The 25,084-nt window shown below is 48.2% G+C and overlaps 1 protein-coding gene across 1 annotated transcript; it reads right to left on the bottom strand.

The window, feature by feature from the left end:
• Nucleotides 1-5,519: 5,519 nt before the first annotated feature.
• On the bottom strand, nt 5,520-24,960 carry LOC107275111 (protein Wnt-1). Its single transcript, XM_015754911.2, has 12 exons — nt 24,735-24,960; nt 24,268-24,541; nt 24,033-24,191; nt 23,661-23,869; nt 23,389-23,568; nt 18,368-18,742; nt 17,787-18,241; nt 16,160-17,650; nt 15,594-15,836; nt 12,937-13,199; nt 7,413-7,687; nt 5,520-7,274 (listed from the first exon to the last, which is right to left on the bottom strand). The coding sequence occupies exons 9-12, from the start codon at nt 15,692-15,694 to the stop codon at nt 6,717-6,719; spliced, it is 1,197 nt and encodes a 398-aa protein (XP_015610397.1). The 5' UTR covers nt 15,695-15,836; nt 16,160-17,650; nt 17,787-18,241; nt 18,368-18,742; nt 23,389-23,568; nt 23,661-23,869; nt 24,033-24,191; nt 24,268-24,541; nt 24,735-24,960; the 3' UTR covers nt 5,520-6,716.
• Nucleotides 24,961-25,084: the final 124 nt, after the last annotated feature.

Here is a 25,084-nt window from a genome sequence, read left to right as displayed (position 1 = left end):
CGGGTGGGTGGGGGCACCTTCTCCCGGAAACCAGGAAGCAAGGAAAGTGGCTATCTGACGAGTGGTGGTAAAAATGGCGGCCTGGTAGCTCGCCCGTAAACGTCGTTTTACGAGGCCGTCTTTTGGGCCTCAAGTTTTTTGCCCGACTACGTATCACCGTCCCGGAACACCTACCACGATAATTACGTGACATTTTGTTTTGCGACCACAAACATTTTTTTCGGTGGTTCTCCGCACTGATTGTGAGAGCAAAGGAAGGAAGGAAGAGGAAGGAGTCGGAGTGGAGGGAGCAGGTGAGAGTGATATGCTACCTGGTACCTGCCGGTTTGGGACACTGGGGGACTCTTGGGGACTGGAAGGACCCTCGGGGCCTCATTGGTTCTCGCTCGAGGTGGCGTAATAACCCTCGGTTAAATTATCGTTATTGATTTGTAATTATCGAGAAATAACTCAATAACCCAAGATTACGGTGCGGTGGTCAAATAAAATATCAATTTCGATAATGGGGGCCCGAAGTATCAGGTCCCGATTTTGACGCCTATCTTACGCAGTCTCGCCTCGTAATTATGATCCTCGCGGAACGCCGCGGTGGGTCTGTTGCCTTCGATGGGTCCAAGTGGATGCTGCAAGATTTTCATATCTCTTCCTCTTCCTCTCTACAATCCTGTATCTCTTCGTCCTTCTCGCTACCATTAATTTTTCATATTCCAAGTAAACGATGTAATTGCCTGACACCGTTTTATCATCCGACGAAAGACGATTCCACGGTGGTCCAGAAATTATTTTATAATCCAATTTTCGATGCCGGTACATCTCCCGGTCATCTCACGTGACTCGTCAAGATCTTCCCCGCGTATAATGCCTTGATTATCCTGTACTCTCTTTTGACGATACAAGAAGGAGCCTAATACCTGGACTATACGTACTCACGTATGCTTAGTTATTGCTACTTCGCTTCCGAACATCATTCACGTTGCTTCTATATACGATTCAGATAGATCCAAACGTTTAAAGCTACCGAGTAATGTTTCGTGAAAGTTTGCTCAATATTCTCCAAATTTAACATTAGAAGGAAACAAAAGATATTTATCAGGTTTTATTATTAATTATTGATCAAGAGAATATTTTTAGCCAGGGGTAGATGCTCCGGAGTCCGGACTACGGTAAACCAGCAACGATATGGGTGTTCCTGGAAGAATTGCTACTCATGCCGCGTAATGCACTCGGACCACGCAACCTCCTCCTCCTTCTCCTCCTTCCCCTCCTCCTCCCCTCCATCTGCCCCCTTCGCTCTTCCTTCGCCACTCTTTTCGTTGACTCCCTTCTTGCTGACAGTACGTGCTATCCCGGAGAGATTTATAGGAGACTTATTGCTAGAAGAGAGGGAGAGAGAGAGAGAGAGAGAGAGGGACAGATGATCTCATAAGAACGATAGATGATTGTCACGCTTTGTTTCTGCTGATCGGCTTTCCTTTCTCCTCAGCGAGAACAAAGGGAAACAGGTAGATACAACTGGGCGGCATCGGTAGCATCGGTATCAGCATCAGCAGCAAGGAGTATGCTAATTCAGTGGGTAATAGTCTTGTCGTTGAGAGAGCGAGAAGAGAAGATGCCGGACAGGAGAATGACTTGAGTCCTCGGATGACCAGGTGGTCCAGGTCCACCGGTTGGTTTCTTGTCGGATTCTGGAAAATGACTAAGTAAATTGATATACTGACAAAGTTCGAAAGACGGCAGAACGACGTCCCGGGGATGTGATCGGGATGACCATTGGGCTGTTTGGGCCTTATATGCTCGGATGCCCATGAGCTATTTCTAATATCGTAAAATCATTAATTAGCGGGACGTGGTGTCGAGAGAGGATGGGTCCACTCTGGTACCGGCGTCGAATCTCTATCGAGGGTCCAGCAGCTACCTAGGTGGCCGTCGGCTCCTGGATGCGGCTGATGCTTTTTGTTCGGCATTAATAAGTTGGTTGTTCGTTGGGTCCAGGGTGAGAGAAACGTCATTTGCCGCTCTCCTGCGTATTTGTTCTACCTTTTCTCTCGGCTGCGACTCGCTGTAGCCCGGGATGCTAGTCGCTCGGTCGAGTCATCTTCTATTTTTTTGATCCCGCGTCGTCGTCGCAGCCGACGTCTCAGCTGCTACGGCGACCGTAGTCTCCATAGAAACGTCCGTGAGAGTGGGTTGTGATACTTTTAAATGGAAACGGTATATTCCCGCGAGTCGATAATCGAAGGAGATCAATAGAGAAGATTCCGAGTGTTCCTTCCTTCTATATACTTTTTTTTCTCCTCTCACCTCTTCTTCTTTGAATCGAGGAATCTCGCTGGTTCTTCGTTAACTCGATTAGCTCGCCCGCGCCGGGATTCCCCGAAAACCCATATTTTTTCCTCGAATGAAAAACGCTCGCTGGAGAAATGAAATAATCGAATTGGCCATGGTTCGTCTTCGACGCTGGCGTCGTCGCCGTCAGGTACGGGAACGTCTTTGAATGTATCCGTGTTACGGACCGTGGCATCGCAACAGCGTGGCCAGTGGATGATTGAATAAGCGCGCACGGACAGAGAGACAGAGTGTGCGAGAGAGAGGGAGAGGGAGAAAGACGGAAAGAAGCAAGCAGTGAACGGCTGTGTGTTTTTCGAATTAAAGGGAATCCGATTGTTAGTTTCCCCGGCGGCCCGTCAGTGATTCGCTACGCCACTCACGCTCCCCAACACTGCCACTAGACACACATAGAGACTTCCGTGTGCTTCTGCTTTCTTTTTCTCTCTCTTTCTCTATCACCATTGGCTTTTACGGAAGGGAAAGAAAGCGGCGCGTAGCCGCAGCCAACGATTACGCACTCGGCTCCCTCGGAATTAAGTCATTCCATGCGTGGAGTCAGAAAAAAGTAATGAAGCCCTAGTAGTATAGCTATACCGGTCGAGCAGCGTGAGGAACTTTGGTGGTATAGTCAATATGGATACCATGGGTACCATTGGTAACCACAAGCACCATGGGCACCATGGGCATCATGGGCATCATGGGCACCGTGGCGAACGGGACACGTAAATCTCTTGGTAGTCGGACTGGGGTTCGCCTGGAGGATTATGTCCAGGTTGATCGGACGTGGACGTAGGTGGTCCTGGTCCCATAGTCTGAGGTCTTCAAGAGTATCGTTATTGCTTCATGGACCCATGAAGATGCTGCAAAATTTTATCCCAACCTCAGATACCAGTCAATAGCAAACATTGAACTCGATCGATGACCTCGAGATGGAAGCGCAAACTAGACCAGTGGACGGACGGTCATTCAGCCTGACTTTGGGTAGTTGATCTTGTAAGAGAAAAAGAAAGAAAAAAAAGCAGTATAGAGAATCTCGCGAGGAAACATACCGGCAGGAGGGTGCAGGGACATCGGAGTCCCTTTCTGTTCCCACAGTCCCGAAAGCGGATTCCGCAGAGTCCCGAGGTTCGCGATTCAGCAGGGAATCTCTTGTAACATGCCAAAACAGCGATAATTCGACGGTGTGGTCCGGAACGTCCTCCGATATTCGTTCCCACGCATTGAGGAGCTGGACTACGTTGACCATGGGTGACCATGGTGACCATCAAGAGAACGGGGAGTCTCGCTAAAGGATTCCTGCCATTCCGCACTTCTATCCAGCCAGCGTCTTCGCTGCTCGCGCACCGACCAGACTTCAATCGCAAAAACCATAAATTAGTTGATTTACGCTCGAGCTTTTTATCGGGAATAATTCGAGCCGAGAGAGTTTTCTCGGTCCTGGGAGTCGGATGACCTTTTCTTTCTCGTTGTACATATATCAGCTCTCTTTCTCTTTGCTTGACCCTCTCTTGGTACCACGTGATTTACGCCGTCAGTTTCTTTCGCTTCTTCTGACTTGCTATACCGTATACACGGGGTCCATGGCGCGGAGGGTGGATGACAACTCTCAAGCGGTATCCGTACCGACCATAAAGGGCGGACTCGCTGATGGCCTCGCATCTGATAGAGGCGATGAAAACATTTAGAGGTTATGAGAGCCTCGCGATGATAAAATCAGTACAAGAGGGCCCGCGACACGCGGCGTGTTGTGCTCGATGACACGCGTGCAGCATCCCTGATGCGACCACGTGCACCGGAGTGGCTGTTGGGACCTGGTCCGAATTTCGTATTCCTCCGGCATAGCTCAGCCAGATGGATCCGCTGGAATCTACCCTTCCACGGTGGACCGAGGAACCACCCAGGGAAAATAGGAAGGAAATCAGACGAGGAGGAACCGGGGCTAAGGAGCAGGATGGGGGAGGGCAAGAAATTCAGGAAGACGAGATCAAAGTGGAGGCAGATGATCTCTGGCCCGAGGTGACGAGTGCAGATAGGTCATCCACGAGGGGGACGGGAAAGAAGACCTCAGCTTCTTTTGGTCCTCACGATGGACCCCACTGGCAGGACCCAAGGTTAAGGACGCGCATATACCCCATAGTCCCTATAGTCCTTGCACGCCCCTGTAGGCCGCCTATGATACTAAAACAAATTCTTGCTCCGGGAGGCTCCCAGCATCCCGAGACAAGAATCTCGAGCAGCCGGCCACTTCTCACGGCGGCTTCTTTGATCTCGGCATCTTCTCCCTCGGTCCACGGCCCGGCCCCTCCTAGAAGCCCAACCCTCCACCCCCGGCCAACCCCTAGCGGGCCTACCGGATTCATTCAGTTTTACTATTATTACGCATACCATCACGCGTGCTCGCCGAAAACATTCTGATCCTCTCGGCCCCAGCATCCTCCGGACTAATGGACCCTCACCCTGGGGCAGCATACTCTCTTGACTTCTTTCTCAAGGGACGCCACCACCGTGGACACCATCGAATAATCTGGCGTTTGATAAGCGCATTTATGTCGATCCTTCATTTTTTTTCAGTTTTACCTAATCGATCTCAAATCTGTGTCACAACTTTGGTTAATTGTTTATTTACTCTCATATTATTTTTTCGTTTACTCCATTTCGCATTTTTTTTAACCTTATTCTTTGTCCCTCCAGACTGCACAGGTATGTTCCAAATCTCAAAGCCGAGAGACTGCAATGCCCGGCTCAGCCTTCACCGACGCCGACGCTCAGCGCACTTGGGCGTCGATCGATTTCAGCCAGCGAAGCGTCTAGTGGGAGAACCGCTGTTCCGGTTTTAGGACTATTAGCTCGAACCATGGCAGCGTCACGATGCCTCCTATCCGGAACGCTTGGAAACCCTTTTATCCTGGGATTCCTTGAGGATTCTTAAGGCTTATCATCGCGTGCAGCATTCGCCGCGCTGTGGAGAGACGCCGGAGGGCGTCCCGGCGCAGCCCTCCCACGATATCCCTCATACACGAGTTATGAAGTTGCCCGATGTCCAGTTGCTAAGAATCGAAATTATTTTGTCGCTTCCCGATCTCGGTCCACGAGATGGAAAAATATTGAATCCTCTCAGGACACGACACGCAAAGAAGACGAAGGAAGATGCTGAGACGGTTAAAGAAATAATAAATATTTTTCACGTGCAAATTACTTTATTTCATAGATTTTTGTATATAAATTATGAGGCAATGATCCTATATATATATACATATATAAGCTACGTACTACGTATGTATATATGCACAACATTACAATGACCGTTTTACATAATCAACATAAGGCTGCAGTCCAGCCACGAATAAAACCTGAGGTCCCGGGGACTCTTGTACATTTAAAGACACAGGAAGTTGACCCCCCGAAAGTAACATTTTACTCGTGGACGGACCTGTGTATACCTTCCTCACTGGGTAGCATATAGTCTCATAAAAATCTAAAGTCTATAACGTCATTTAGGATAAAAAAATAATTTAATAATAGACGCTGGGATAATTGGAACTTTGATATTGGAAATTGGGCTTAAGTACGTGTGGCGTTTTAAAGAATCCTTAATTTTCTTTTTTTATAATATTAAGAAGCGATCGGAATTTTTCTGTTTTTTTTTTTGTCACGCATCCTTCCACTATATCGCTACACTATGTACAAATACTTTAAGTCTTTTCTTGCGCAGCTGACCCGAACGCGATGGACAAACCGCTTCAGGGGATGCTGGGCCTTAACCTTATTTACAACCACGTTAAATCACGTTTCCTGCGCGTTCACGTTCCTTGCGTTATAATAAATACATAAAAAAATTCGCAAAAATTCAAAAACGCGCCTCGTCACTCCCTCTCCGTCTCTCCTGGTCTGCTGAACATTAAAGATAATTATTGTAATTATTAATTAGCAAGTCGACGGGTCACTCCGGGACACTAATATTCTCTAATAATCTGTATTTACAAAATTGTCTCGATTCCTTAAAAATAAATTCGATGTGAATTCTTATCAACTAATTATGCGCGTCACTCATCAGTCTTTAGTATGTGTCTCTATGTGTTATAATAAATAGTTTTATCATCTTGCATAATACTGGGCATTAAGAAGGAAAGTTCCAAGGTATCTCCGAACAGCTTCCAATCCTTCTCTTAGAAGAGAAACGAATTCCTCGAGGTCGTCGATGGTCAGAGTTGAAGAGGGTTGAAAAAAAATTCCACCCTGCACCCTCCCGCTTGATTTTTCGAAATTCGTCGAAACAAATGGAAACTTCCCGCACGGCGTCAGGACGTGGCTGGAACCGGAACCGGTTTGACTGATCCCGATTGTCTTCATCATCCCGCTTCGACGCTGCCGACGTCGGCGTCGGCTACTTACAAGCAGGTGTGTATAGTTTTCTTGGTACGACAGAGCTGACACTTGACCTCGCAGCACCAGTGAAAGGTACAGGCGCACCTCTCGACGACGATGACTTCCTGGGTCCTGTACCCGCGACCGCAGCACATCAGGTCGCACCCGTCGACGCCGATGCTGGTGTCGTTGCACTGACGTCCATGAGTACCAAGGATTCCCAGTTTTGGATTCTTGTCGCAAAACGGTGGCGACGGTTCGAGGTAGACCAGATCCTTCAGTCCAGGTGGTTTGTGGTCCGGATTGTACGGTTTCAGTTGAAAATTGTATCGGTGCCTACGAGCCAATCCTTCCCTGTGCCCGTGGACCGAGTTGCTGGCCGAGTTGCTCATTATCGCGTTGCTGTTGCTCCGCACCCTGTCGGAGTTGCTGACCATCACCCTGGAGGCCCCGTCGAAACGATCCTTCAGGTTGTCACCGACTACCCGGAAGTTCGGTAGCCTCATCCAGCAGGTCTTTACCGTGCAGGACCCCGACATCCCGTGACACTTGCACTCCTGCCTCATCTCCGAAGACACGTGCTGCAATACGAAAGTAAACAAATTCAGCAACCATGACGTATCGAACTATCACCCTCGATGAATCGTGTCGCACGTATCATTGCTGATAAGCGATATACGACTTTAAGATGATAAAAGAGAAAGCAATATAAAACTCACAGCTCTTCCTGCCTCGTTGTTGTGCAAATTCATTTTCTCCCGCAAGTTTCTACCGCGTTCGCCAGTGTCGACGAATTCGCGTGAAAACTTGAAGCCGTATCCGATATTGTCCGAGCAGCCACCCCATTCCCAATCTCTGGCACCGGAAGGCGCCCTGGACTGATGCGTGTAGTCGCAGGAGCAGGACTGGATGCTGCCTTCGCTGCAGGCTCTGGCTACGCTGTGCGTCACAGCTGCGCTCGTGACGGCATAGATGAACGCAGTCTCCCTGCAACCTGAAAACGAATTTAAAAATTGATCCAATACGTGTCTCTGCGTCGTTATATAAAACATGTAGAAATAGCCATTGTATACTCCTTTTTTAAGTTTTTAGGTAAAACCATTAAAAAATCTCTTGATTACGCAAGATTATACTTTACGACAGCAGAGCGCAGGCTACTCGGGCCCAGCAGCCTTTGTGTCGCCGACCTGACACCAATTGACCAACAACTGTCCAAAAGATATTCTTTCGACCCAATCCAATTGGTAGTCAAGACTACCGTTCGTGAGATCACTCTGCGTTCCCAAATTTCCAAAATATCTCAAGATCTCGCCAGATACACTTCTTGGCCAGGGATTTAATTCCCAGAGATTACTCTCTCGTAAGCCGACAAAACTTTCACGGTGGTCGTGGCGACGAAGGCGCGTGGGAGGTGACGTCAGAACGTCTCAATCCCTCGGCAGACTACCTGCCTCTTCGTCCTGGACCACTGCCTTCCTCTCTACGCGCGTGTCTGGGCTTAAGTTGTGCCGAGAGAGAACCCGAGTGAACCGCGCAGGTGGAGGGAGCGGATGACCTTAACCCGCACCTCCGTGACCCGAGGACCTCGACCTTATCTGCATGTAAGACGCAGGTGCTCGGCAGCACCTTTGTGGCCGTGCAAGATCAGACGACTATCCCGGGTCCACGCTTGTCCCAGGAGATTCCAGGGACGCGAGTCCCGTGCCGAATGCTGGTATTTTTCGAAAAGTCAAAGATGAATCAGGTGGATGTTGACTTGGTCCAGGGTAGAGAAACTCAAGAAAGCAGAGCGAACGACGCCAAAGGGATGATTCTCCTCGGTTGAGGTTCAGGTCCGTTTATGGAATTCAATGTAAGTCGTGGAATCGGGCAAAAGTAAGACGTCAAAAGCTTCCTTTTACGTATAGCCATCCGAAGATGATCGAGTGTAACCAATTTCGAGACAAGATCCAAATTCGTCACGAGTCTTTGCAACGTACGCTGGGTCTTAGGACCCATCCAGTTGGGCCTCTCGCTCCAGGAGCAGAACAGAGGGAGGATCGTTTTCCCTAATCCCTGAATATGGAATAGAGAGGACAACCCCAAGCAGCCAACAAACGGAAGCAAAAATTCCGTAGCTACGGGGTGGCAAGAGAGCCTTAAGATTTACACCGTTCCAGCCGGTTACCGAGTAGACGGTCATCTCCCTGCGTGCACAAGCTATCCCCTAAATTTGATTGGTTCCAGATATTATTTGTCATCATCTCGGACTACCGTGACCGAGCGGCTTACGAGGGAGCCAAGATGTCACTGGGTTTAACGCCGAAAGCAAAAACGTGTCACCCGTTAGAAAACACGGCCGGGCCTTTAAAAAGTTGTATGGCTGCGTAGGATCCCGACCCTCCGCCTCGTTCGGGGTCTGAACAAGGATGAAAAAAGAAGAAAGAAAAAAACATACCAGCATCCGTCATTTTGTTTTCACTTATTCTTTTCTGGATCTTCGTCCTCTCTCTCTCTCTCTCTCACCTTCCCTTCTCGTCCTACCTTCGAGAACTAAGGTGAACTCATCTCGACCCCCTTTTCCGTGAGATTTCGTAATTCGAAGAACGTCAAATACCGGTCGGTCAATAACGCTCTGGCACCGGGTAAGTCAGTACCGTTTTACGATAATCAAACACGAGATAAGAGACTCGCGACGTGGAATCGTTATCGAGCCTACCCGAGCCTATGGGAAAAACTTGAAGAAATGCTGCTCAATAATCCGATGTTTGAGCTCCGCATTCTACCACCTTATTCCTGGGACAATAAATGGTTCTGCCTATCAGCGTTCAAACAGCCGAGCGAAAGGTGTAACGTGGGTAACGTGACCGAGAACAAACAGTTGCCAAGAGGATTCAAAGTCCCAAGGATTCCACTTTGCTCTTGTACATTGTGGCGAGCAAGTCCCACCACCGAGACCAGTGGTCCCGGAACAGGTGCGTGCTCTAATGAAATGAGGTCAAGTAAAAAGAAATAATAATAACAATAAAAATCTGACTATACTTTTGAAGCATTCCATAGAATCGGTAGAGCCGTGCAGTCCCGTTCTCAGAGCCACTGGGATAGGTAGAAAACGTTAAAGTCCCCAAGAGATCGCCCTGAGCGACATCAGCGGGAACTTTACGAGAGGCATTTACGTCCAGCTGAAATTCCGCAAAGATAAAATCATGGGAAATTATTGCTACTGCGACTTCTCGACGACAGCGTCGTCCACCTTGTCGCTTGATTGTCCTCGGTGAGGTTGACTCGAGGTTCACTGAGCCTGAAACAGGCTCCGGCCGGTGAGGTCGGACCTCCAAGAGATGATTCAGTCCTATGCAGTATAAAAGCTTTCACGTGCTTTCACGTGCTTTCACGTTGGTATCCCCGGCCGAGCGGCAATCGTAAAGAGACTCTCTCAGAGGCCTCTCGGAGTGATCGTGAAGTTTTGAGCGGGACATTACAGCCATATAGGCCGTGGAAGGACTTGTGCCCGCGAGGGAACCAAACAAGATGTAAAAATCACAGGAAACCCGCTTGAATCGCGGCTCACGTTTTCGCAAGAAACCGTGGCGTGCCGTCGACACATGTAGCCCATCATAGGCCGCGATTTATAGCGGCGTAACGCCATCGCAAAAACAGGCAACCTCCATATAAGTCACGTCTTATGCGCGGAGTCGGGACGAGTATTGATTGAATTTATCCTATAAATGGCCGATTATGTCTGGAACGTACGCGACGCGGATCGAACGAAAATATCCGGAGCGCGCGACCGTGCCTTTAATGAAGACGTGATTAGAAATGGCAACGAGTTCATTTCCCGTGTCTTTGCGAACGCGGCGAGCCGTCAGTGTTGCCAATATCGCGAATCCTTTGAATTTACAGACAGTCGTCTTCATCGATTTGGTCTATTACCCCATTTTCATGGATCTTCATAAAAATTACACGTGTCGTACGATCCCGCTCGAAATTCCTAACCTAACCTAATTCATTCGCATGATCGTCCTCGTATCTTATAAGTGAATCGCTGGCGATCGGAATCGCGATGGTTTCGCAATTCCGCGGCACCTTCTTCGATCGTTTCTACGATCGGACGCTGATCGACTTACAATTCGCCCTGGAGACTCCAGCAAAGGACTTTCCTAACTCGCCTCTTGGCGTCTTGGCGCACTAATTAGGCCGAAGGTCACGCGTAGGTACTGTATATCTATCAGGGGAGAGAGAGAGAGAGAGGGAAAGAGAGAGAGAGGGAACGAGAAGAGGTAGGAGCCGCAAGGGAGGATCAAGAGAGAAAGAAATATTTTCTGCGCGGTAGGTGGCTCTTGGCGGCGAAATGATTACAGGCTGTGAACGCACTCACTACCAGCTATAATATCGAGTACAAACAACCTCAAAAGTTTTCGAGATCAAGAGGATTTTCTGATTCGCTTGAAAATAGAAAAAAAAGAAAAGTCCACGCGTTGCATATAAGGACCATGGTACAACCTCATAATCCGGAAATGACCGTTTAGAAAAGGCGTGTTACCGGTGCCTCGACAATGGCTTCGTAAAAGTCTCTAAACCGATTTAATCTCCACAGGGTGGCTCTGCGCGTCGAAAGCATTACAAATCCTTGATAACGATCTGCATCGGCGACGATCAGATTGCGTCCAGGAGTACAGTACGGCTCTAGAGATCCAGAGGCGATCGAGTTCTTGATGAAGAAGCTGTGGTGAGGGGTGATAAAGGGGGGTGGGAGAGAGAGACCCTTGGGAGACGCCACGCAGGGAGGCCGTTGACAAATCGACGCCAAGGAAGAATTAATGGAGAGCAAGCGAGGCTAATTGTCTTTGCGGCTGACAAAACAGCGGAATCCTATTTTGTTAATGACACCCGTTAGCCCGACGATCAGTCAACTTGTCGACACTTTCGAATGGACTGGCACGTATATACATATATACACGTATATATATATATATGACAAAGCACAAGGACTACCGTATGCATTTCTGCCGATCTAGGTAATAATTGGTACACGATAAAGCGGAGGCTGCGCTGGACCAGAAGTAATAAATGCAGGAAAGCACTGGCCGTGAAGTACACGCATACACAGACCGTAAAATAACGTGTAGCCTTTTTTACTAAGTGGCCATATGGGGACGTATGACATAATGGGCCGCCAGGAAAAAAGCTCGGCTTACAATCGGAGAGAGAAGATCTAAAAGAGCCGCAGGGGAGCCAAGCGGGCACGAGGGGTCCATTATCAGGTTGCAAAACATACATCTGGCCGGTTCGGGCACGCGCCCGGGGCCCTCGAACCGAAGGCACGCCCCTTTCTACTGGGCTCTTCTACTCTCCTTTCGCCCCTCCTGCCCCTCCTGCCCCTCCTGCCCTTCCAGCATCGCTGCTACCCTTCGTAGCGAACGACCCTACGCAGCCTCTCTGCCACGCACTGATACCGAAACGAAGACGAGCCCCGGACAAAACCCTTTCACTTTAATCCTCATTCGAATGATAATGGAGCTTGGACGTCCTGGGCATCCTGGACCACGTGCACAATGACTGCTTTACAATTTACAACGGTCGCACGGACTCCCGAAAGCGGGGACCTGGCAATGGGCCTTGTTGGTTACGTTGGTAGTAGGCGATGTTGATTGTTGACGCCTAGCGCCGCCGCCAACGCCGCCGCCGTCGCTGGCGTCGGTTGCGTCGTCGCGCCAAGGCACCAAGCGCTGGCACGACGAGAGAGACTCTCGTGAAATGTAAATAAATCAGCTGACACGTTTCCATCCACCCTCTTGGAAGGCCCCCCCTTCGTATCCCCCCTTTTCGGACGCTTTGCATTTTTACGATACCCCCACGATTATTTACGAGCTTTTAATATCGCAGAGCGAACGCGACCGCCCCGAGCCGAATAAAAAGTGGAGAAAGCACGTCAGGAAAGGTTTACGAAGGTCCCCGTCCACTTCTCCGTAGGACTGGGACGATTGCCAGTTGCGATCGAGATCCCGATCTCGATCCGATCAACAATTTGTCGTGAGCCTCGAGGGACGTCGATTTTGTCTGCACGTTCGGTTGCTCCTTTTGGCCTGCGAAGACCAAGCGCCTTAAAGGAATCGACGCAAGAAGCGGTCCGTTTTCACTCGCAGCGCGAACGAGAACGTCTCGCGCCAATCGCAGAAAGACAACGCACCGACTACCGACTTGGCTCAACTGGACCCTGAGCAATAATCACGAAGATTTAATCTCACGCGAGAAGAGACTCACCTCGGTCCACGATCTTTCCAAAGAGATTTTTCCCCCGGAGAAAATTCTTCGTCGAACAATTCCACCTGCGATTTCGAAATTGATGTTGGCACTCCATTATCGCCTGATTGGCACCCCTGGCCACTGCCATGAGCACCCCTGGATTCTCTCTGGCCAGTCTTCTCTGCTTTCGTCTTAGGGTAGCGTAGACGGCTGGGTCCATGTGTGGAGATGCTGGCGACATCGGCAACAAATTGTTTGGCTCTCCGGCTTTCGCTATTCCCCTGAAAGTAAACACGTATATTGATTACCGATACTGGATCTATGAGCTATCGCTAAGAGAGACATTTATTGATCGCAATCGATCAGCCGTGACCTCGCTCTATATCGATCTCCCCGGATAGTCGTGAGAACTTTTGACTGTTTGATCTTCATCAGCTTTTCAAGGAAGTCCTCTCTGACTAGTCTCTTGGGATCTTTCGATCACTTGGGTCATTTATTACCCACGAGTCGTTCGATCCGGCTGCTTCCAGCACGGAATCATTGAATCGGCCGTGAAGAGGGTGTCTCGGAGAATCGAAGGGGAGCCAAAGGATTAGCTTTAGCAAAACTGGTCCAAGTTCGGAGTAGCTACCGTATAAATCAGGGTGCGCGAGTACTCGTTCACTCTGGTTGATGGCGAAGAAAAAGAAAAAAGAAAAAAGAATGCACACTCGATCCCCATGGAGCCATTGCGTATGGGAGAAAAAGAGTCGCGCAGCAAGTCCCTCGGGAATATTCGAAATAGCTCACGCTTTGTAAACAACTAGGAGATAGAATCTTTCATCCGAAGAAGTGTCATGCGGCATAATAAACAGTTAATCACTGTCACGTCTCGCTGTGATGACGTAGTCCCCCGAAGATGAGTGCGAGAGACGAGATGGAAGGAAAGCTTAAGAAGTTCGAGAAGCCAGGGAAGAATTTGAAAGAGCGTACGAGGGGAGAAAATTTCGAGGGATCGGAGAAACCGTGAAGTAGGGAATGTCGAGGATGGAGAACCGGAGATGAGAAGATGCTGCGACTCCTTCTCCTTTTTATGCATCACTCCTTTCTTTCTTTATGGAGTTGTTATATTTTTTATGGTTTGCCGCATCGTACCTCACTCCTCCATCCTCATGGGGGAGCGATCTCTTGGATCTCTTGGATCGTATGGATCGTATGGATCGTATGGATCGGTGGGATCGAAGGGCTAAGGGCGAGGGAGTCTCTAAGCTGTGTAAAATCCGCGAGCAACCACGCGGGGTTAGACGTTGTACGGCTTATACATGGCTTATACGATGCATTCAATAAGTGATGTCCATAAATAAAGCGTGCTCTGGACCGGTTAGGATATTGCTTGTAATTTACGTCGAGCAGAAAATCTCAGCGACGCTCAACTTGGGATTTCGTCCAATATCGAAATGTCCAATGATCCATGGATCCATTTGACTCGCCGCACGGGATCCATTAGCTCCTCGAACCTACCCGAAGGAATCGTTAGAGGCTAATAGAGACGGGCGTGAGGTCTGCCCGGGGTTCAGCCTTTCAGGCTTGAGGTTTGAGGTTGGAAACTAATCGAGCGGCAAATAAGGACGCGTTTCCATCGATCGGTCTTCGATTGCCCGAGTCGATATTACTTATTAGCGCACTTCATCTTGTACCTCTATATTGGTTTATTTCTTTATTTCAATCTATTCGTATAAGCAGATGAGAATTTATTGCTGACCACAAACCGCAAATTCTCAGCAGGATTTACTCTCCGGAGTGCGTGAGATCCGACTGATGAAAAATAAAAGTCTATCAGTGACCGAGGGAGATCAGATCTGATTCATTACTATCCTGATTCATTAGGATTACTCAGAAATTCAAGGACTCGATGATGTTGAGTTACAGTGGGATAAAGCTCATTTTGTCGACGGAAATATTGCGCGGCTGTCGACATTCGTAAATAATAGTCTTACGGATCCTGAGCGTCGCGACGTTTTTGGTCACTTTCTTCGCACCTGGTATAACACGTGAGTGTATGCTAATGCCGATACGGGACTCGCTCTATGAGACTCTTCGCACTCTTGCTTTCTACCAAGGAATCCCACTACCGAAACAAGTCATCTTTTTCGGAGAATATTCGAAAAATAATTGAGAATTCCAAAGGTGCCCGTCTCGAAAACATTTCACCAACGAAATCTTTTACTTTCTTCTACCTTGCTTGTCTCTTATTATCGTCTCTGACTCTATGCTCGCACTGTTCACTCTTGGGCCGCACTAACCGAGTGGCTCCCGCTTCCGGAGAGTTCAACGAGCTACTGGACTTGGTTTTTGGCTATTCGAAGAAGTTTGATAAAAAAATTGAAAATTTGTAAAAAAAATATTACGATTATAATTTTTACTGTTTTACTTGAGATCCAATACGGAAATGATACTAAAGAAAAAGAGTGTAAAGTGGATATTAATGTTATACAGAGATAATTTAATCATCGAGATAACCTGTTGCAAGTTACCCAGTTAAAGGTACAGCAGTTAACTGTGTCGCCAAGATTAATTCTACAGTCGTGAAAACAATCAGCAAACGCCAACGAGCGATTCGAATGATTGATCGAGCGATCGACGAGCGACGACCGGCGTCGAGTTAACGGTTATCGTATCGAGATGAAATTACTCACCACCACATGGATCCTCTGCCTCTGTTTTTGTTCCTGGTGATCTCGGCGGGTAAAGCCGGTACGGCCACCGCCAAAGCACCCAGCATCATCCACAGTCTCATCTTTCCTCTTCTCTCCTCTCCTGCCTCTTCCACTTCTCTGTATTCGCAGCGTCTTTGCGCAAAGTCCCGTGCACCGTTCACCAAACACTCGCGCCCGTTCGATCCACGGTCATCGAAGGCCAAAGGTCAAAGCAACATATCACTAGGGGTTTACCAGGTTGAAGCACACATGTCGCGAGAGGGATGAATCCGCAAGGGCAATTTAACCCGGGTACGACGTACGAAGTGGAGCACCAGGGTCAAGTTCGTGGTAAGATCGTTCCCAAGAAAAATAAAAAAAAAATAAAAAAACTAGGGAAAACCAATAAAAAGTACAGCGATGACCCGCGACCTCCTAGGTCCAGCAAGATGGATCAGACTTAGGAGGTGTCGCGATGAAGTGTCAGTGAAGTGTCTCGGGTTCCAGTTCGTCCGAGTGGCTGTCGGGTGACTGTAGGCTTGGTCGCCTTCGGCGTAGAAACTCACCCCCGTGGACGAGGGTGTTACCCTTGGACCTTTCTCGAGTGGTGGGAGAGTGTGGGCTGCCGCCAACCCCCAGGTAGCCGGTCTAGGTGGTTGGATGGTTGGGTAGCTAGGTAGACAAGGAGAGATCGGTAGGCAGCTAGGTAGCCGAACGAATGAATCCAGTGAGGATCGTATCGAGGAACCTTCGGATCCGAGTTCCCGTCGTCCTCTCGAAGTTCCTCTCTCGAACGCGACCAATACCCTTCACCGAACAAGTATAGGCCTCGGCTAGCGACTGCACGCGTTCCTCCGCGGAAGAGCCGATCTCGGGCGCCCCATCCCCCCACTGGGTTCCCCGGTAGCCCCCCAACGCCGATTAAATCTTGGACCGCCTCTCGGTCCAGCCTCTCTCTTCCTCTCGCTCTACCCCGCTGACCCTCTCCCTCTCGCGGCACACTCCTCTTCCTCTTCCACGTGAAATTGTTCACTCTCCTCCAGCCGGCACCTCGTAAACTGTCTCCGTTACAGCATCACTCGCTTCTTCAACAGGTATCGCACTTCGGGAGCGAAGCCTTCTCAATGGACCCAGCATCCTCTTCGTCCCCTGTTCCTGAATCCCAGGCAGAGCCTCGAGTTTCAGACACGAGAGGGTCTTTGACAATCACTTAAGAGACACGTTGGTCCAGATTGAGGAAGATTAGCAATCTTTAAAATTGTATACCTCTCTCAGATTCACAGTGTAAGATGATCGGATGCTCTTGACACTCCTGACACTCGGAGCACGTGGTTTCCAAGGGGAAGTTGTGGGCGGACCTTTATTCTGCCACGCCTCGAGGAGCCCCCACCTCGACCGCTTCTCGCGTACGAAGCTTTTCTTCTCGATTCCACTCTCTGTCTCCTTCTCTTCTCTCCCTCGCCCTCGCTCAATTCTTCTTCTTCCTTCTCTCTTTCTCTCTCGCGCCCACCTAGACTCCCGGCTTCGTCCTTCTCTCAGGTACCCTCGGTTCACGAGAATGCATGTATCAAAGCGAGACGAGGATGCCTGCACCTAGGTGCGCTATGTCTTGGGAGCATCAGACGTATGGGAACGTATCTATACGTGCACAGTTATGGAGTCCAGGTCTTCCCAGGCTCCAGACTTCTGGACGATTCAATTTTATAGACTTTAACGTGAATTTGTTCTTCCACAAAGACACAAGCTCGCCATTGCTTTAGTCACCCTTATGGCCGGTACACACTATTCTTCTCGTCTGTTCAGAACTGGTCTGAGCCTTGGTACCGCTTCGGGGCCTCGCTAAGCCTGGTGCACAACTAATTTCGCGCAATGACTCCAATTACCTTTTTACAGAGGACCCATTTATTTAAGAGGACCGCTTTATGGGCCGCGACAGAGACGCCAGTATTTGTCGGACGCTTCGGTTTATCCTCAGCAAACAAAATCCAAGCCAATTACACCTGGAATGTCCGGCTGGTATCTCGAACAGGTGTCCGTTGCTGCCCGCGCAACTGCATCTGAAAAGTATATACTTGTACACATAGCTGCTTGTTTCAGGAGTCCAGGAGATGAATCTTTTCTTAGCATCAATAGGTATTTCTTGTTGATTTATCAAATTGCTCTTAGGGATTTTAACAATTTCAATCATTTTACCTTGCCATTTTTTTCTATCATTCATTTTGCAACCGGTTCTGCTAGACCGGCAGCTGATTTGCTCGAACGTTATATTCGAGGGGTCTGTCGCTTCCGCAGTCGACGGTTCGGCATCCGAAAAATGGACCAAAATAGAGATGCATCCGTATTAGGATGCACGCGTTGTATGGGGATGCACCCGTTGCACTCTGCGCACGTGGCTTTTAGCAGCGATGCCCGTATAGATGACCGGACGGTAATTCAGCAGCTGTCAAGATTTCAGTTTGCTTCTGTCAGTGTGCCAGGCTAAGCTCAAAAGCAGACTGATGGTCTGGCGAGTGTTCATTCGAGAGACGCAGATTACGTGGCAGTCCAATGGAAAGCTCTTGGGCAGACGACGAGAACCCTTGGCGAAGTGGACTCGCTGGGATTCCCGATAACCCTCTATTCCTTTCCACGCCTAGGATCACTTTGTGCTGATAATTAAAAGAGAGATAATTAAAGCATTTAGAATTAGAAGGGCTCGGCCGATACCTAACCTTTAATTTGCGATTCTTTACGTTGGAATTTATTTGTTAGGGTTCTAAACGTCTCTACTGTACCTCTGATTATTTACGGTGGTTGAGGTAAGACAACTCGGCTGGGAATTCAAGGTGATCGAGAAGGATGCTGTAGATGGACCACACACGCTCGCAAAATGGTTTCCAAGTAGCACAAAGGAATTTCCAAAGGATCCTTTCGGCAAATCATACTTGAGGGATGTTGCAATCTTGGAAACCTCCAGGAAAGAATTTTCAAAAAAGTATATCTTGGCAGTTTCAAAATTAACACAGTAATAAAAAAAAAAAGAGATTCTAGGTGATAACGATCTCCGTCCGGAAGCTGATCGGGAGTGATACAATTGTTGGAAAAATCTTGCAACACCGGTCGTTTTTTTTCGTTCGTACTTTCGTCGCCGTATTCCTTTGAATTTTAACCTGGAAAAGAGAAAGATGGAAATATAAGTATTCTGATCTTTTGCAATTGGCCACCCTGTCCAGGTCACCGTGACGAATTTTATAAGCTGCTGAAAAGGTGCTGAGGTCAGAAGAGACCACCGTGATGAGTATACTGACTTTTTCTTGGAACTAGCAAAGTTTTGACTTTTTTTTTTAAATTCCGCAATTAGTAGATATAAAATAATAAAAAAATTTTAATCTCATTTCTCTCAAGTGAAAAGTAAATCAGATCCATCCTTTTTAAATAAAAATATTATCCAAAGCTGTATAAGATACACGAGCCTGTCGTAACTACGAGAGCGGCAAGAAGAGGAGGCTGCTAGGTCGGCAGATGAAGTAGCTCGTAAATCGAACGCGCGTCCTACAGATGAATAGGTGTAAATGAAGATGCGGCGGCATTCGGGGCCTCCTGGACCACCGCAGTGTTAACTCCTATAAGCGCCTGGACGTTTCCTCCCACAAGGACCACACCGGGAAATGCCGTCGCCGGTGCCTACCGACGTGTCTGATAACAATGGCAGAGGGACCGAAATTTCGGAATCGCACCTCAGGTTTTTTTTTCAATGGCGCCGCAACCACGCCCTTCGAATCCTTTGAACCAACTGGCAGGACCTCGCACGTAGCTGTAAGGACGATTGCGTAACGGAGTGCACGTGGTCCATCAGGCGCAGCTATCAGAATAATTGTGTATCTCCGTGTTCGAGTAAAGAGTCTTCTGGTATAAATATTTTAAAAGGGCACCGGTCCTTCTTCGTACGGCCCTGAGGGGTCCTCCTTCCAAGATCTTCTATCGAACTTGGCGACACTATCGATGACAGGTGCAGATCCTCTTGATCCCCAGATCTTCGGCATCCATTGAACCTCAGGAGCCTCTAAGAGTGCCAGCAGGGTAGAGACACCCTATCCCGAGGCTTGCTGTCCGGGGGTTCGAAGCCCCAGGATATTAGTAATATAGGTTAACACTCATCCTCATTAACTAACCGAATAAACTGACACAAAGGCTGCGAGATTCATTTATCTCGGATGAGCCTCTCCAAGGGGTAGATCGTAAGCCAACCCCCGATTCTTCAGTACATTCAATCTAAAACCTGAAGAAATTACTCAGGAACTGTTGGTCGGCGTGAAACAACGGGCAGCTAACGTGACGTCTTTTATGGGTTCAAAGGGTGGCCCTTTCTTCTTGCAGGGACCAGAAAAAATGTCTCCCAACTTCTCAATGGAGACGCTCCCAGACGCTCATCGACGCTTATCGAGCGTCCCCCAAGCGTGGAATTCCAGAGTGATGGGATTTCGCAGGACTTTGACTGTGCATGGGCACCAGAGGTTCGGAGTCCCCTACATGGATACTGGACCGTGACAGTGTGCTTGTGGAAGCACGGGACACCTTAAAAATTTGAGGGCGGGGTGCGAACACGTCGGGGACATCAAAGCTAAGAGGTAATTATTGTTTCTCGATGCCAGTCGAGCGGATCCAACCACGGTGGCGCCATGAGGCGCTGGTCGACCGTTCTCACCCTCCTCTTCGCCTCCCCTCGCCACCCAACGACTCCATCGCCCTCGCTCTTTCGCCAAGGAACAAACTCGTCCACCCTTAATTAAGAGAGCGCCATTGGCTTCGAGTGAATTTTCCATGGCCCAGCATCCGAGAAGACGTCATCCCTTGACTGGGCAGACGGGGGTTGTCAGTGAGGATTGGCAAGAGGGGAAGGAAAGCCAGGTGAAAAAAAATATAAGATAAAGACGAGAGATGATCCTCGTAGCCACCGGAGGAGCTCAGTCCTAGAGTCCATGATGCCCCATCAGTGTAGCCCAGTACCATGGCGTTTCTCGATGAAGTGATTCGCCACGGGCCCCCGAGAGTTAGTCCCAAGATTTTCGGGCCATTACTTCCACCCCGTCTGGACTTAATAAATACGTTTTCGCCGCGAGCGTGTGACTCGAGACACCATAGGCCTTCGCCGAGGTCCCCATAACTTACCTGGAGCTGCTATGGTTCTAGGGTAAGGCTGAGACCTACGTCCCCATGAACACCACCCACGGGGCTACACGCCGAATTATCCCCTCTGTTATGGCTAAACATTTATGTATTTATTACTGTACAAACGGCCAGGCACAATGCCATTCAGCCGTGATCAATACGTATTACGGCCGGGAACCGTAAGAGCCCAGGAGAGCCAATGAGAAAAGGACAAGAGAATGGGAAAAGCCCAGAGTACAGGAAACTCATGGAACCAAAGGGAACTGACAATGAGCGAAGTAAGCGAATTAGGCAAACTAAGTGCTTTTTTCACTATTCATCAGTGAACGACTGTTTTTCATACTTCAAGAGGGTCTCCTACCACGTCCCGCAGAGAGAGTCTCTAATTGTTCCAAGTCCTGGCACGGTGCATCGGACTACGTAATGTTTTCATTAGATCAAGATCGTTATCTGGCCAACTGAACAAACGAGCCAATGGACCAGTGCCATGGACGGGCATAACCCATAACCCACGTATTAAGACGAATGGTCCGAAGTGACTGGTAATTAATTACTTCCCCCCAGTGTTACAAATATTAATTAATCCCACTGCTCTGACCTCGAGTTCATAGGTCGTATAACTTGGGCTTATGGTGGTTCTCTTACGCTGCAGTTGGTAGATCATTCCCCGAACCAGAATGATCTCGGCTGGGTCACCTGTTCAGGGAATCATTCCTGGCGCGGCTTCTCACACACTCCCATCATTAATTATCCTATACATAAAGCTAACGCCACGTCATAACACTCCTTTCCACGTACGGGCCGGGACTCCCTGATAATCATGATAATAACAATATAATAATAATAACAGTAACGGCAATCAATACCACCAACAGACTACACCAGAACAATCGATAGATCGAAAGTCGATCGTACAGATCCGGAACAGATCGAACGCACGAAATATTAATTTCCTGTCTCTCATTTTTTTCTCACGATACGAATCCCGCAAGACGAAGAAAGACGGAAGATACGTAATGTCATAAAGGTAAACGGAAACGAGGGTTGCCAAGTGGACCAAGAAAGAAAAATCTTGTCTCTCTATAAATCTGAAGAGCTGTCAAGCGGTCGTCGATCTTCGCTCGAGAATTCCAAGTTCCGTTCTGCATTCTTCGCGCAGTTCGGCGCGTTAATACGAATTCGATGGTTCGTTTTATCGAGCAAGATGACGTATGGCCGAACGCGATCAGACTTCCGATTGGCAATGGACCAGTCAGCAGAGATAAAGACGAGGCTTGAATTTTTTCGTCATTTCGTCAGTTCGGGTGGAATTTTTGTTACGAATTTTCTTCTGTACATCGATATATCTGTATTTACGTAACTGGTCGTTCGTTCAGTCTCGCAATTCCACTGTTGAACGTGTCAATCGATCTTGAGGACTTTTCGTCCTTAGTTTCTTCTTAGTTCTTAGTTCCTATTTTTGCCGGTAGGAGTATATAGGTATAAATTTTCTTTTTTTCTTTCCTGCATCCACCTCTCGCCCTCCACTCTTCCTGGACAATATAGCAAAAGAAAATAACGGATGTTGGTCTTGTATTTAATAAATGGCCGTGCCAGGAACGTAGATCATCGTGTCACGGAGTCAGGAACGCAAAGGATCAACGCGGACGTGCTGGCTAAGCGCTGGGCCCGGACTCCTCTTAATTGCTCCGATTAATTAGCCACCACGGTTTACTAGCGCTAATGGGGCCCATGTTTCTTCTTGCCGTGGATAGTTGGTCAGAGATACGTTTTAATAATGCCACATAATTACGTGCTCCGTACCGAAATCTTTCGTAACGGTGACGGCGCGCTGCATCTTACGAGGTGAAATCGTTTGACCTTCGATCTTTCATTTCGAATATGATTACTAATTGATTTTGCGATTAAATTTTATTTATATATTGGTACCGTATCGATTGGTACAGTCGGTTCAGGAAACGTGGTCTGATCTTCATTTCGTTTGTCTATGAGATCAAGTTAATTAACGAGCTTTAGTTACTTGCTGAACTTGGCTGGTAGATACCGATCGAGCGATCCTCACAATCACGTAGATCCCGATCTTGCAATAAAGATCGATTAGCGGTTTAAGTAAAATCAATCGATATCGACGGAGGATCGATCAAAATCATTGTTTCAAGGATATAATCAAATTCACATTGATTTATCTGATAGTCGAAAAAGAAAACATTTGAAAAGTCTTCGCGATCGTCAAGAATCAGAGTGAAAAAGAAAGGATAATACAGAAGTAGAAATATCCAAGTTATTTCCGGGGACAATTTCCAAGACGCTAATTACACGGCTGTCAATCGAAGTAGCCATTTACGAAAACCACAAATGATTCAGCGCGAGCGATTTGCCCAAATGATTCCTGGAAGGCACATCGGAAGGCAATGAACTCGATATATCTTATAGGACGTAGAAGGCAAAGATAATTCGCAGATCAAGTGATCGGATCTATTCGATCCATGAGATCGAAGAAGTCGTCGGTCTCGCGTAATAATACCAGCGTGATGGTCAAGTGAATCCAGCGAGAGAGAATAGCTACCAGCAGAGAGAAACCGGATTCTCGTTAATTAGTAGCGGCGATATCCGAGAATGAATCGAGTAAAGGCTGCAGCGCGCGCACCATGATTCCTCCGGTTTATTTCGACGGGGATGAAGCACATCGCGTGGTCAGGGTCCGACTGGCTGGTGTCCCTCAGGGTTGAATCTTGAAGGCTGCCCATGGCGAGTATTGCCCATATTGATGGTGGCGTACGCGCGCACCCCGCGGAGCCCTAATGGATCGATCGTGGGTGGCTTCGATCTAGGGATCACGAGCATGAGGATTCACGAGAAATTATCCCAGCGAAAGAACTATGAATCGGTACCCTTTGCCCCTGGGTACCCCTTGCCTACCTTCCAGTCGCTATAGATATAGCTGACTCTGTACATAGTATATATCCTGACCTGGTCCCTGCCTTGGTCTACCTCAGCTCCCTTCATCCGGATTGACCCTCTTCTCGAGGAAGACGCTTTACGACGGTTTACGATCCTCCTCGACGTAGTCCTGGAATTGACAGCCGGATCCTCAGGCGAAACGGCCGATGCGCAACAGAGTCCTGGACCTTGGTCAGGGAGGAGGAGATCAGAGGAACATTAGAGGACCAGACAAAAGATTTCTTTCTCTCGTGCAAATTGGACAAAATGAAGGGGACCATCTGGGTATTGACCACCCGCGAGAATTAGGGACTGACTACTGAAATGCGTGAAAAATCAGAAATGCCTCACCTAGCGCACCCAAAGAACAAATAGGTGGCTGTCTGCGGCTTAAACCTCCATGGAATTCGGACGTTCCCAAACCGCGTTACAACGTAGTTGTGACTCGTGGCCACCCGTGAGTCGCTGGGACACCTTCTGAGCTGCAGAATCACTGATGGGGTCCAGTCGCTAAGTACGTTAACCATGCAACTTTTTATTTATACGAATAACGCCTTTTTTTTTAGTTTACTCAAAAATCTCTTACAAGGTCTCTCTCCTCTCGATGCACCTTCTTCTTTCGCTTCGATGATTTGACTAGTGTCGTCAGCTTTGTGAACGCTTCGAACAGCCGAACAAGCGTTTCCATGAGAAGAGCAAAGCTCGGAGCCGTTTAAAAAGAGGCCGATTTTCAGGATCATCGAGCCGTGCGCAGATCTAGCTTGTAAAGCGATCCGTAAAGTAGCGGCTCTCAGTTAAAAGGTTGCTAATTCTTCAGAGATGGCTCCCCTGACAATGATCCTTCGAATGGGTACAGATACCTGAAAAATACTGAATGCTGAGTAACAAGGGCGAGTGATGATTAAAAAAATGGAGAATATACTTGGAAAAAAAAAATTCTAAATGGCAACTTTCCAAATTATTTTGCGTTTATCCACTGACTCTGTAAAATGGCTTTTTTCGAATTCCTGCTATATTCTCAGTCCGTTACAATTGGATAATTTAAATCCTTACGAAAGAGACGCTGACATCGAGACTGTCAAGCTGAATCGCTGCGAAGGCCAAAAGTCCAGAATTCCGAATTAGCCACCCCCGGTGGCTTCCATTGAGACGTCCTTCCCGCAGATGAGCTACTCCACCCCTGGTACAAAAGCCCACAAATATTGTTGAATTTGTCATAGACAGGTGAGGGATACCAATCGTGAGTGGATGACCGGATACATGGTCGTTAGACTCTAGGAAAAGTTCGATCCCAAGCTGAGAATGGTGACACTATGCCACCCCATGTTACACTAAGCTTTACTATGGGACATTATGGGACACTATGGCCCACTATTGGACCCCCCGTCGGGGCTACCTGAGGG

Source organism: Cephus cinctus, unplaced genomic scaffold (assembly GCF_000341935.2).
Source record: "Cephus cinctus unplaced genomic scaffold, Ccin1 Ccin1_scaffold0123, whole genome shotgun sequence".
Taxonomy (NCBI): domain Eukaryota; kingdom Metazoa; phylum Arthropoda; class Insecta; order Hymenoptera; family Cephidae; genus Cephus; species Cephus cinctus.
Note: the sequence above shows the minus strand (reverse complement) of the source record. Positions and strands in the feature narration are given on the sequence as shown.

Excerpts from the sequence above, each read along its gene's own strand:
- LOC107275111 (XM_015754911.2), bottom strand. The coding sequence starts at position 15,694 with ATGAGACTGTGGATGATGCTGGGTGCTTTGGCGGTGGCCGTACCGGCT. Across the intron at positions 13,200-15,593 it reads GGCAGAGGATCCATGTGGTG|GGGAATAGCGAAAGCCGGAG; the intron begins GTGAGTAATTTC and ends GTTTACTTTCAG. Across the intron at positions 7,688-12,936 it reads TGGAAAGATCGTGGACCGAG|GTTGCAGGGAGACTGCGTTC; the intron begins GTGAGTCTCTTC and ends ATTCGTTTTCAG.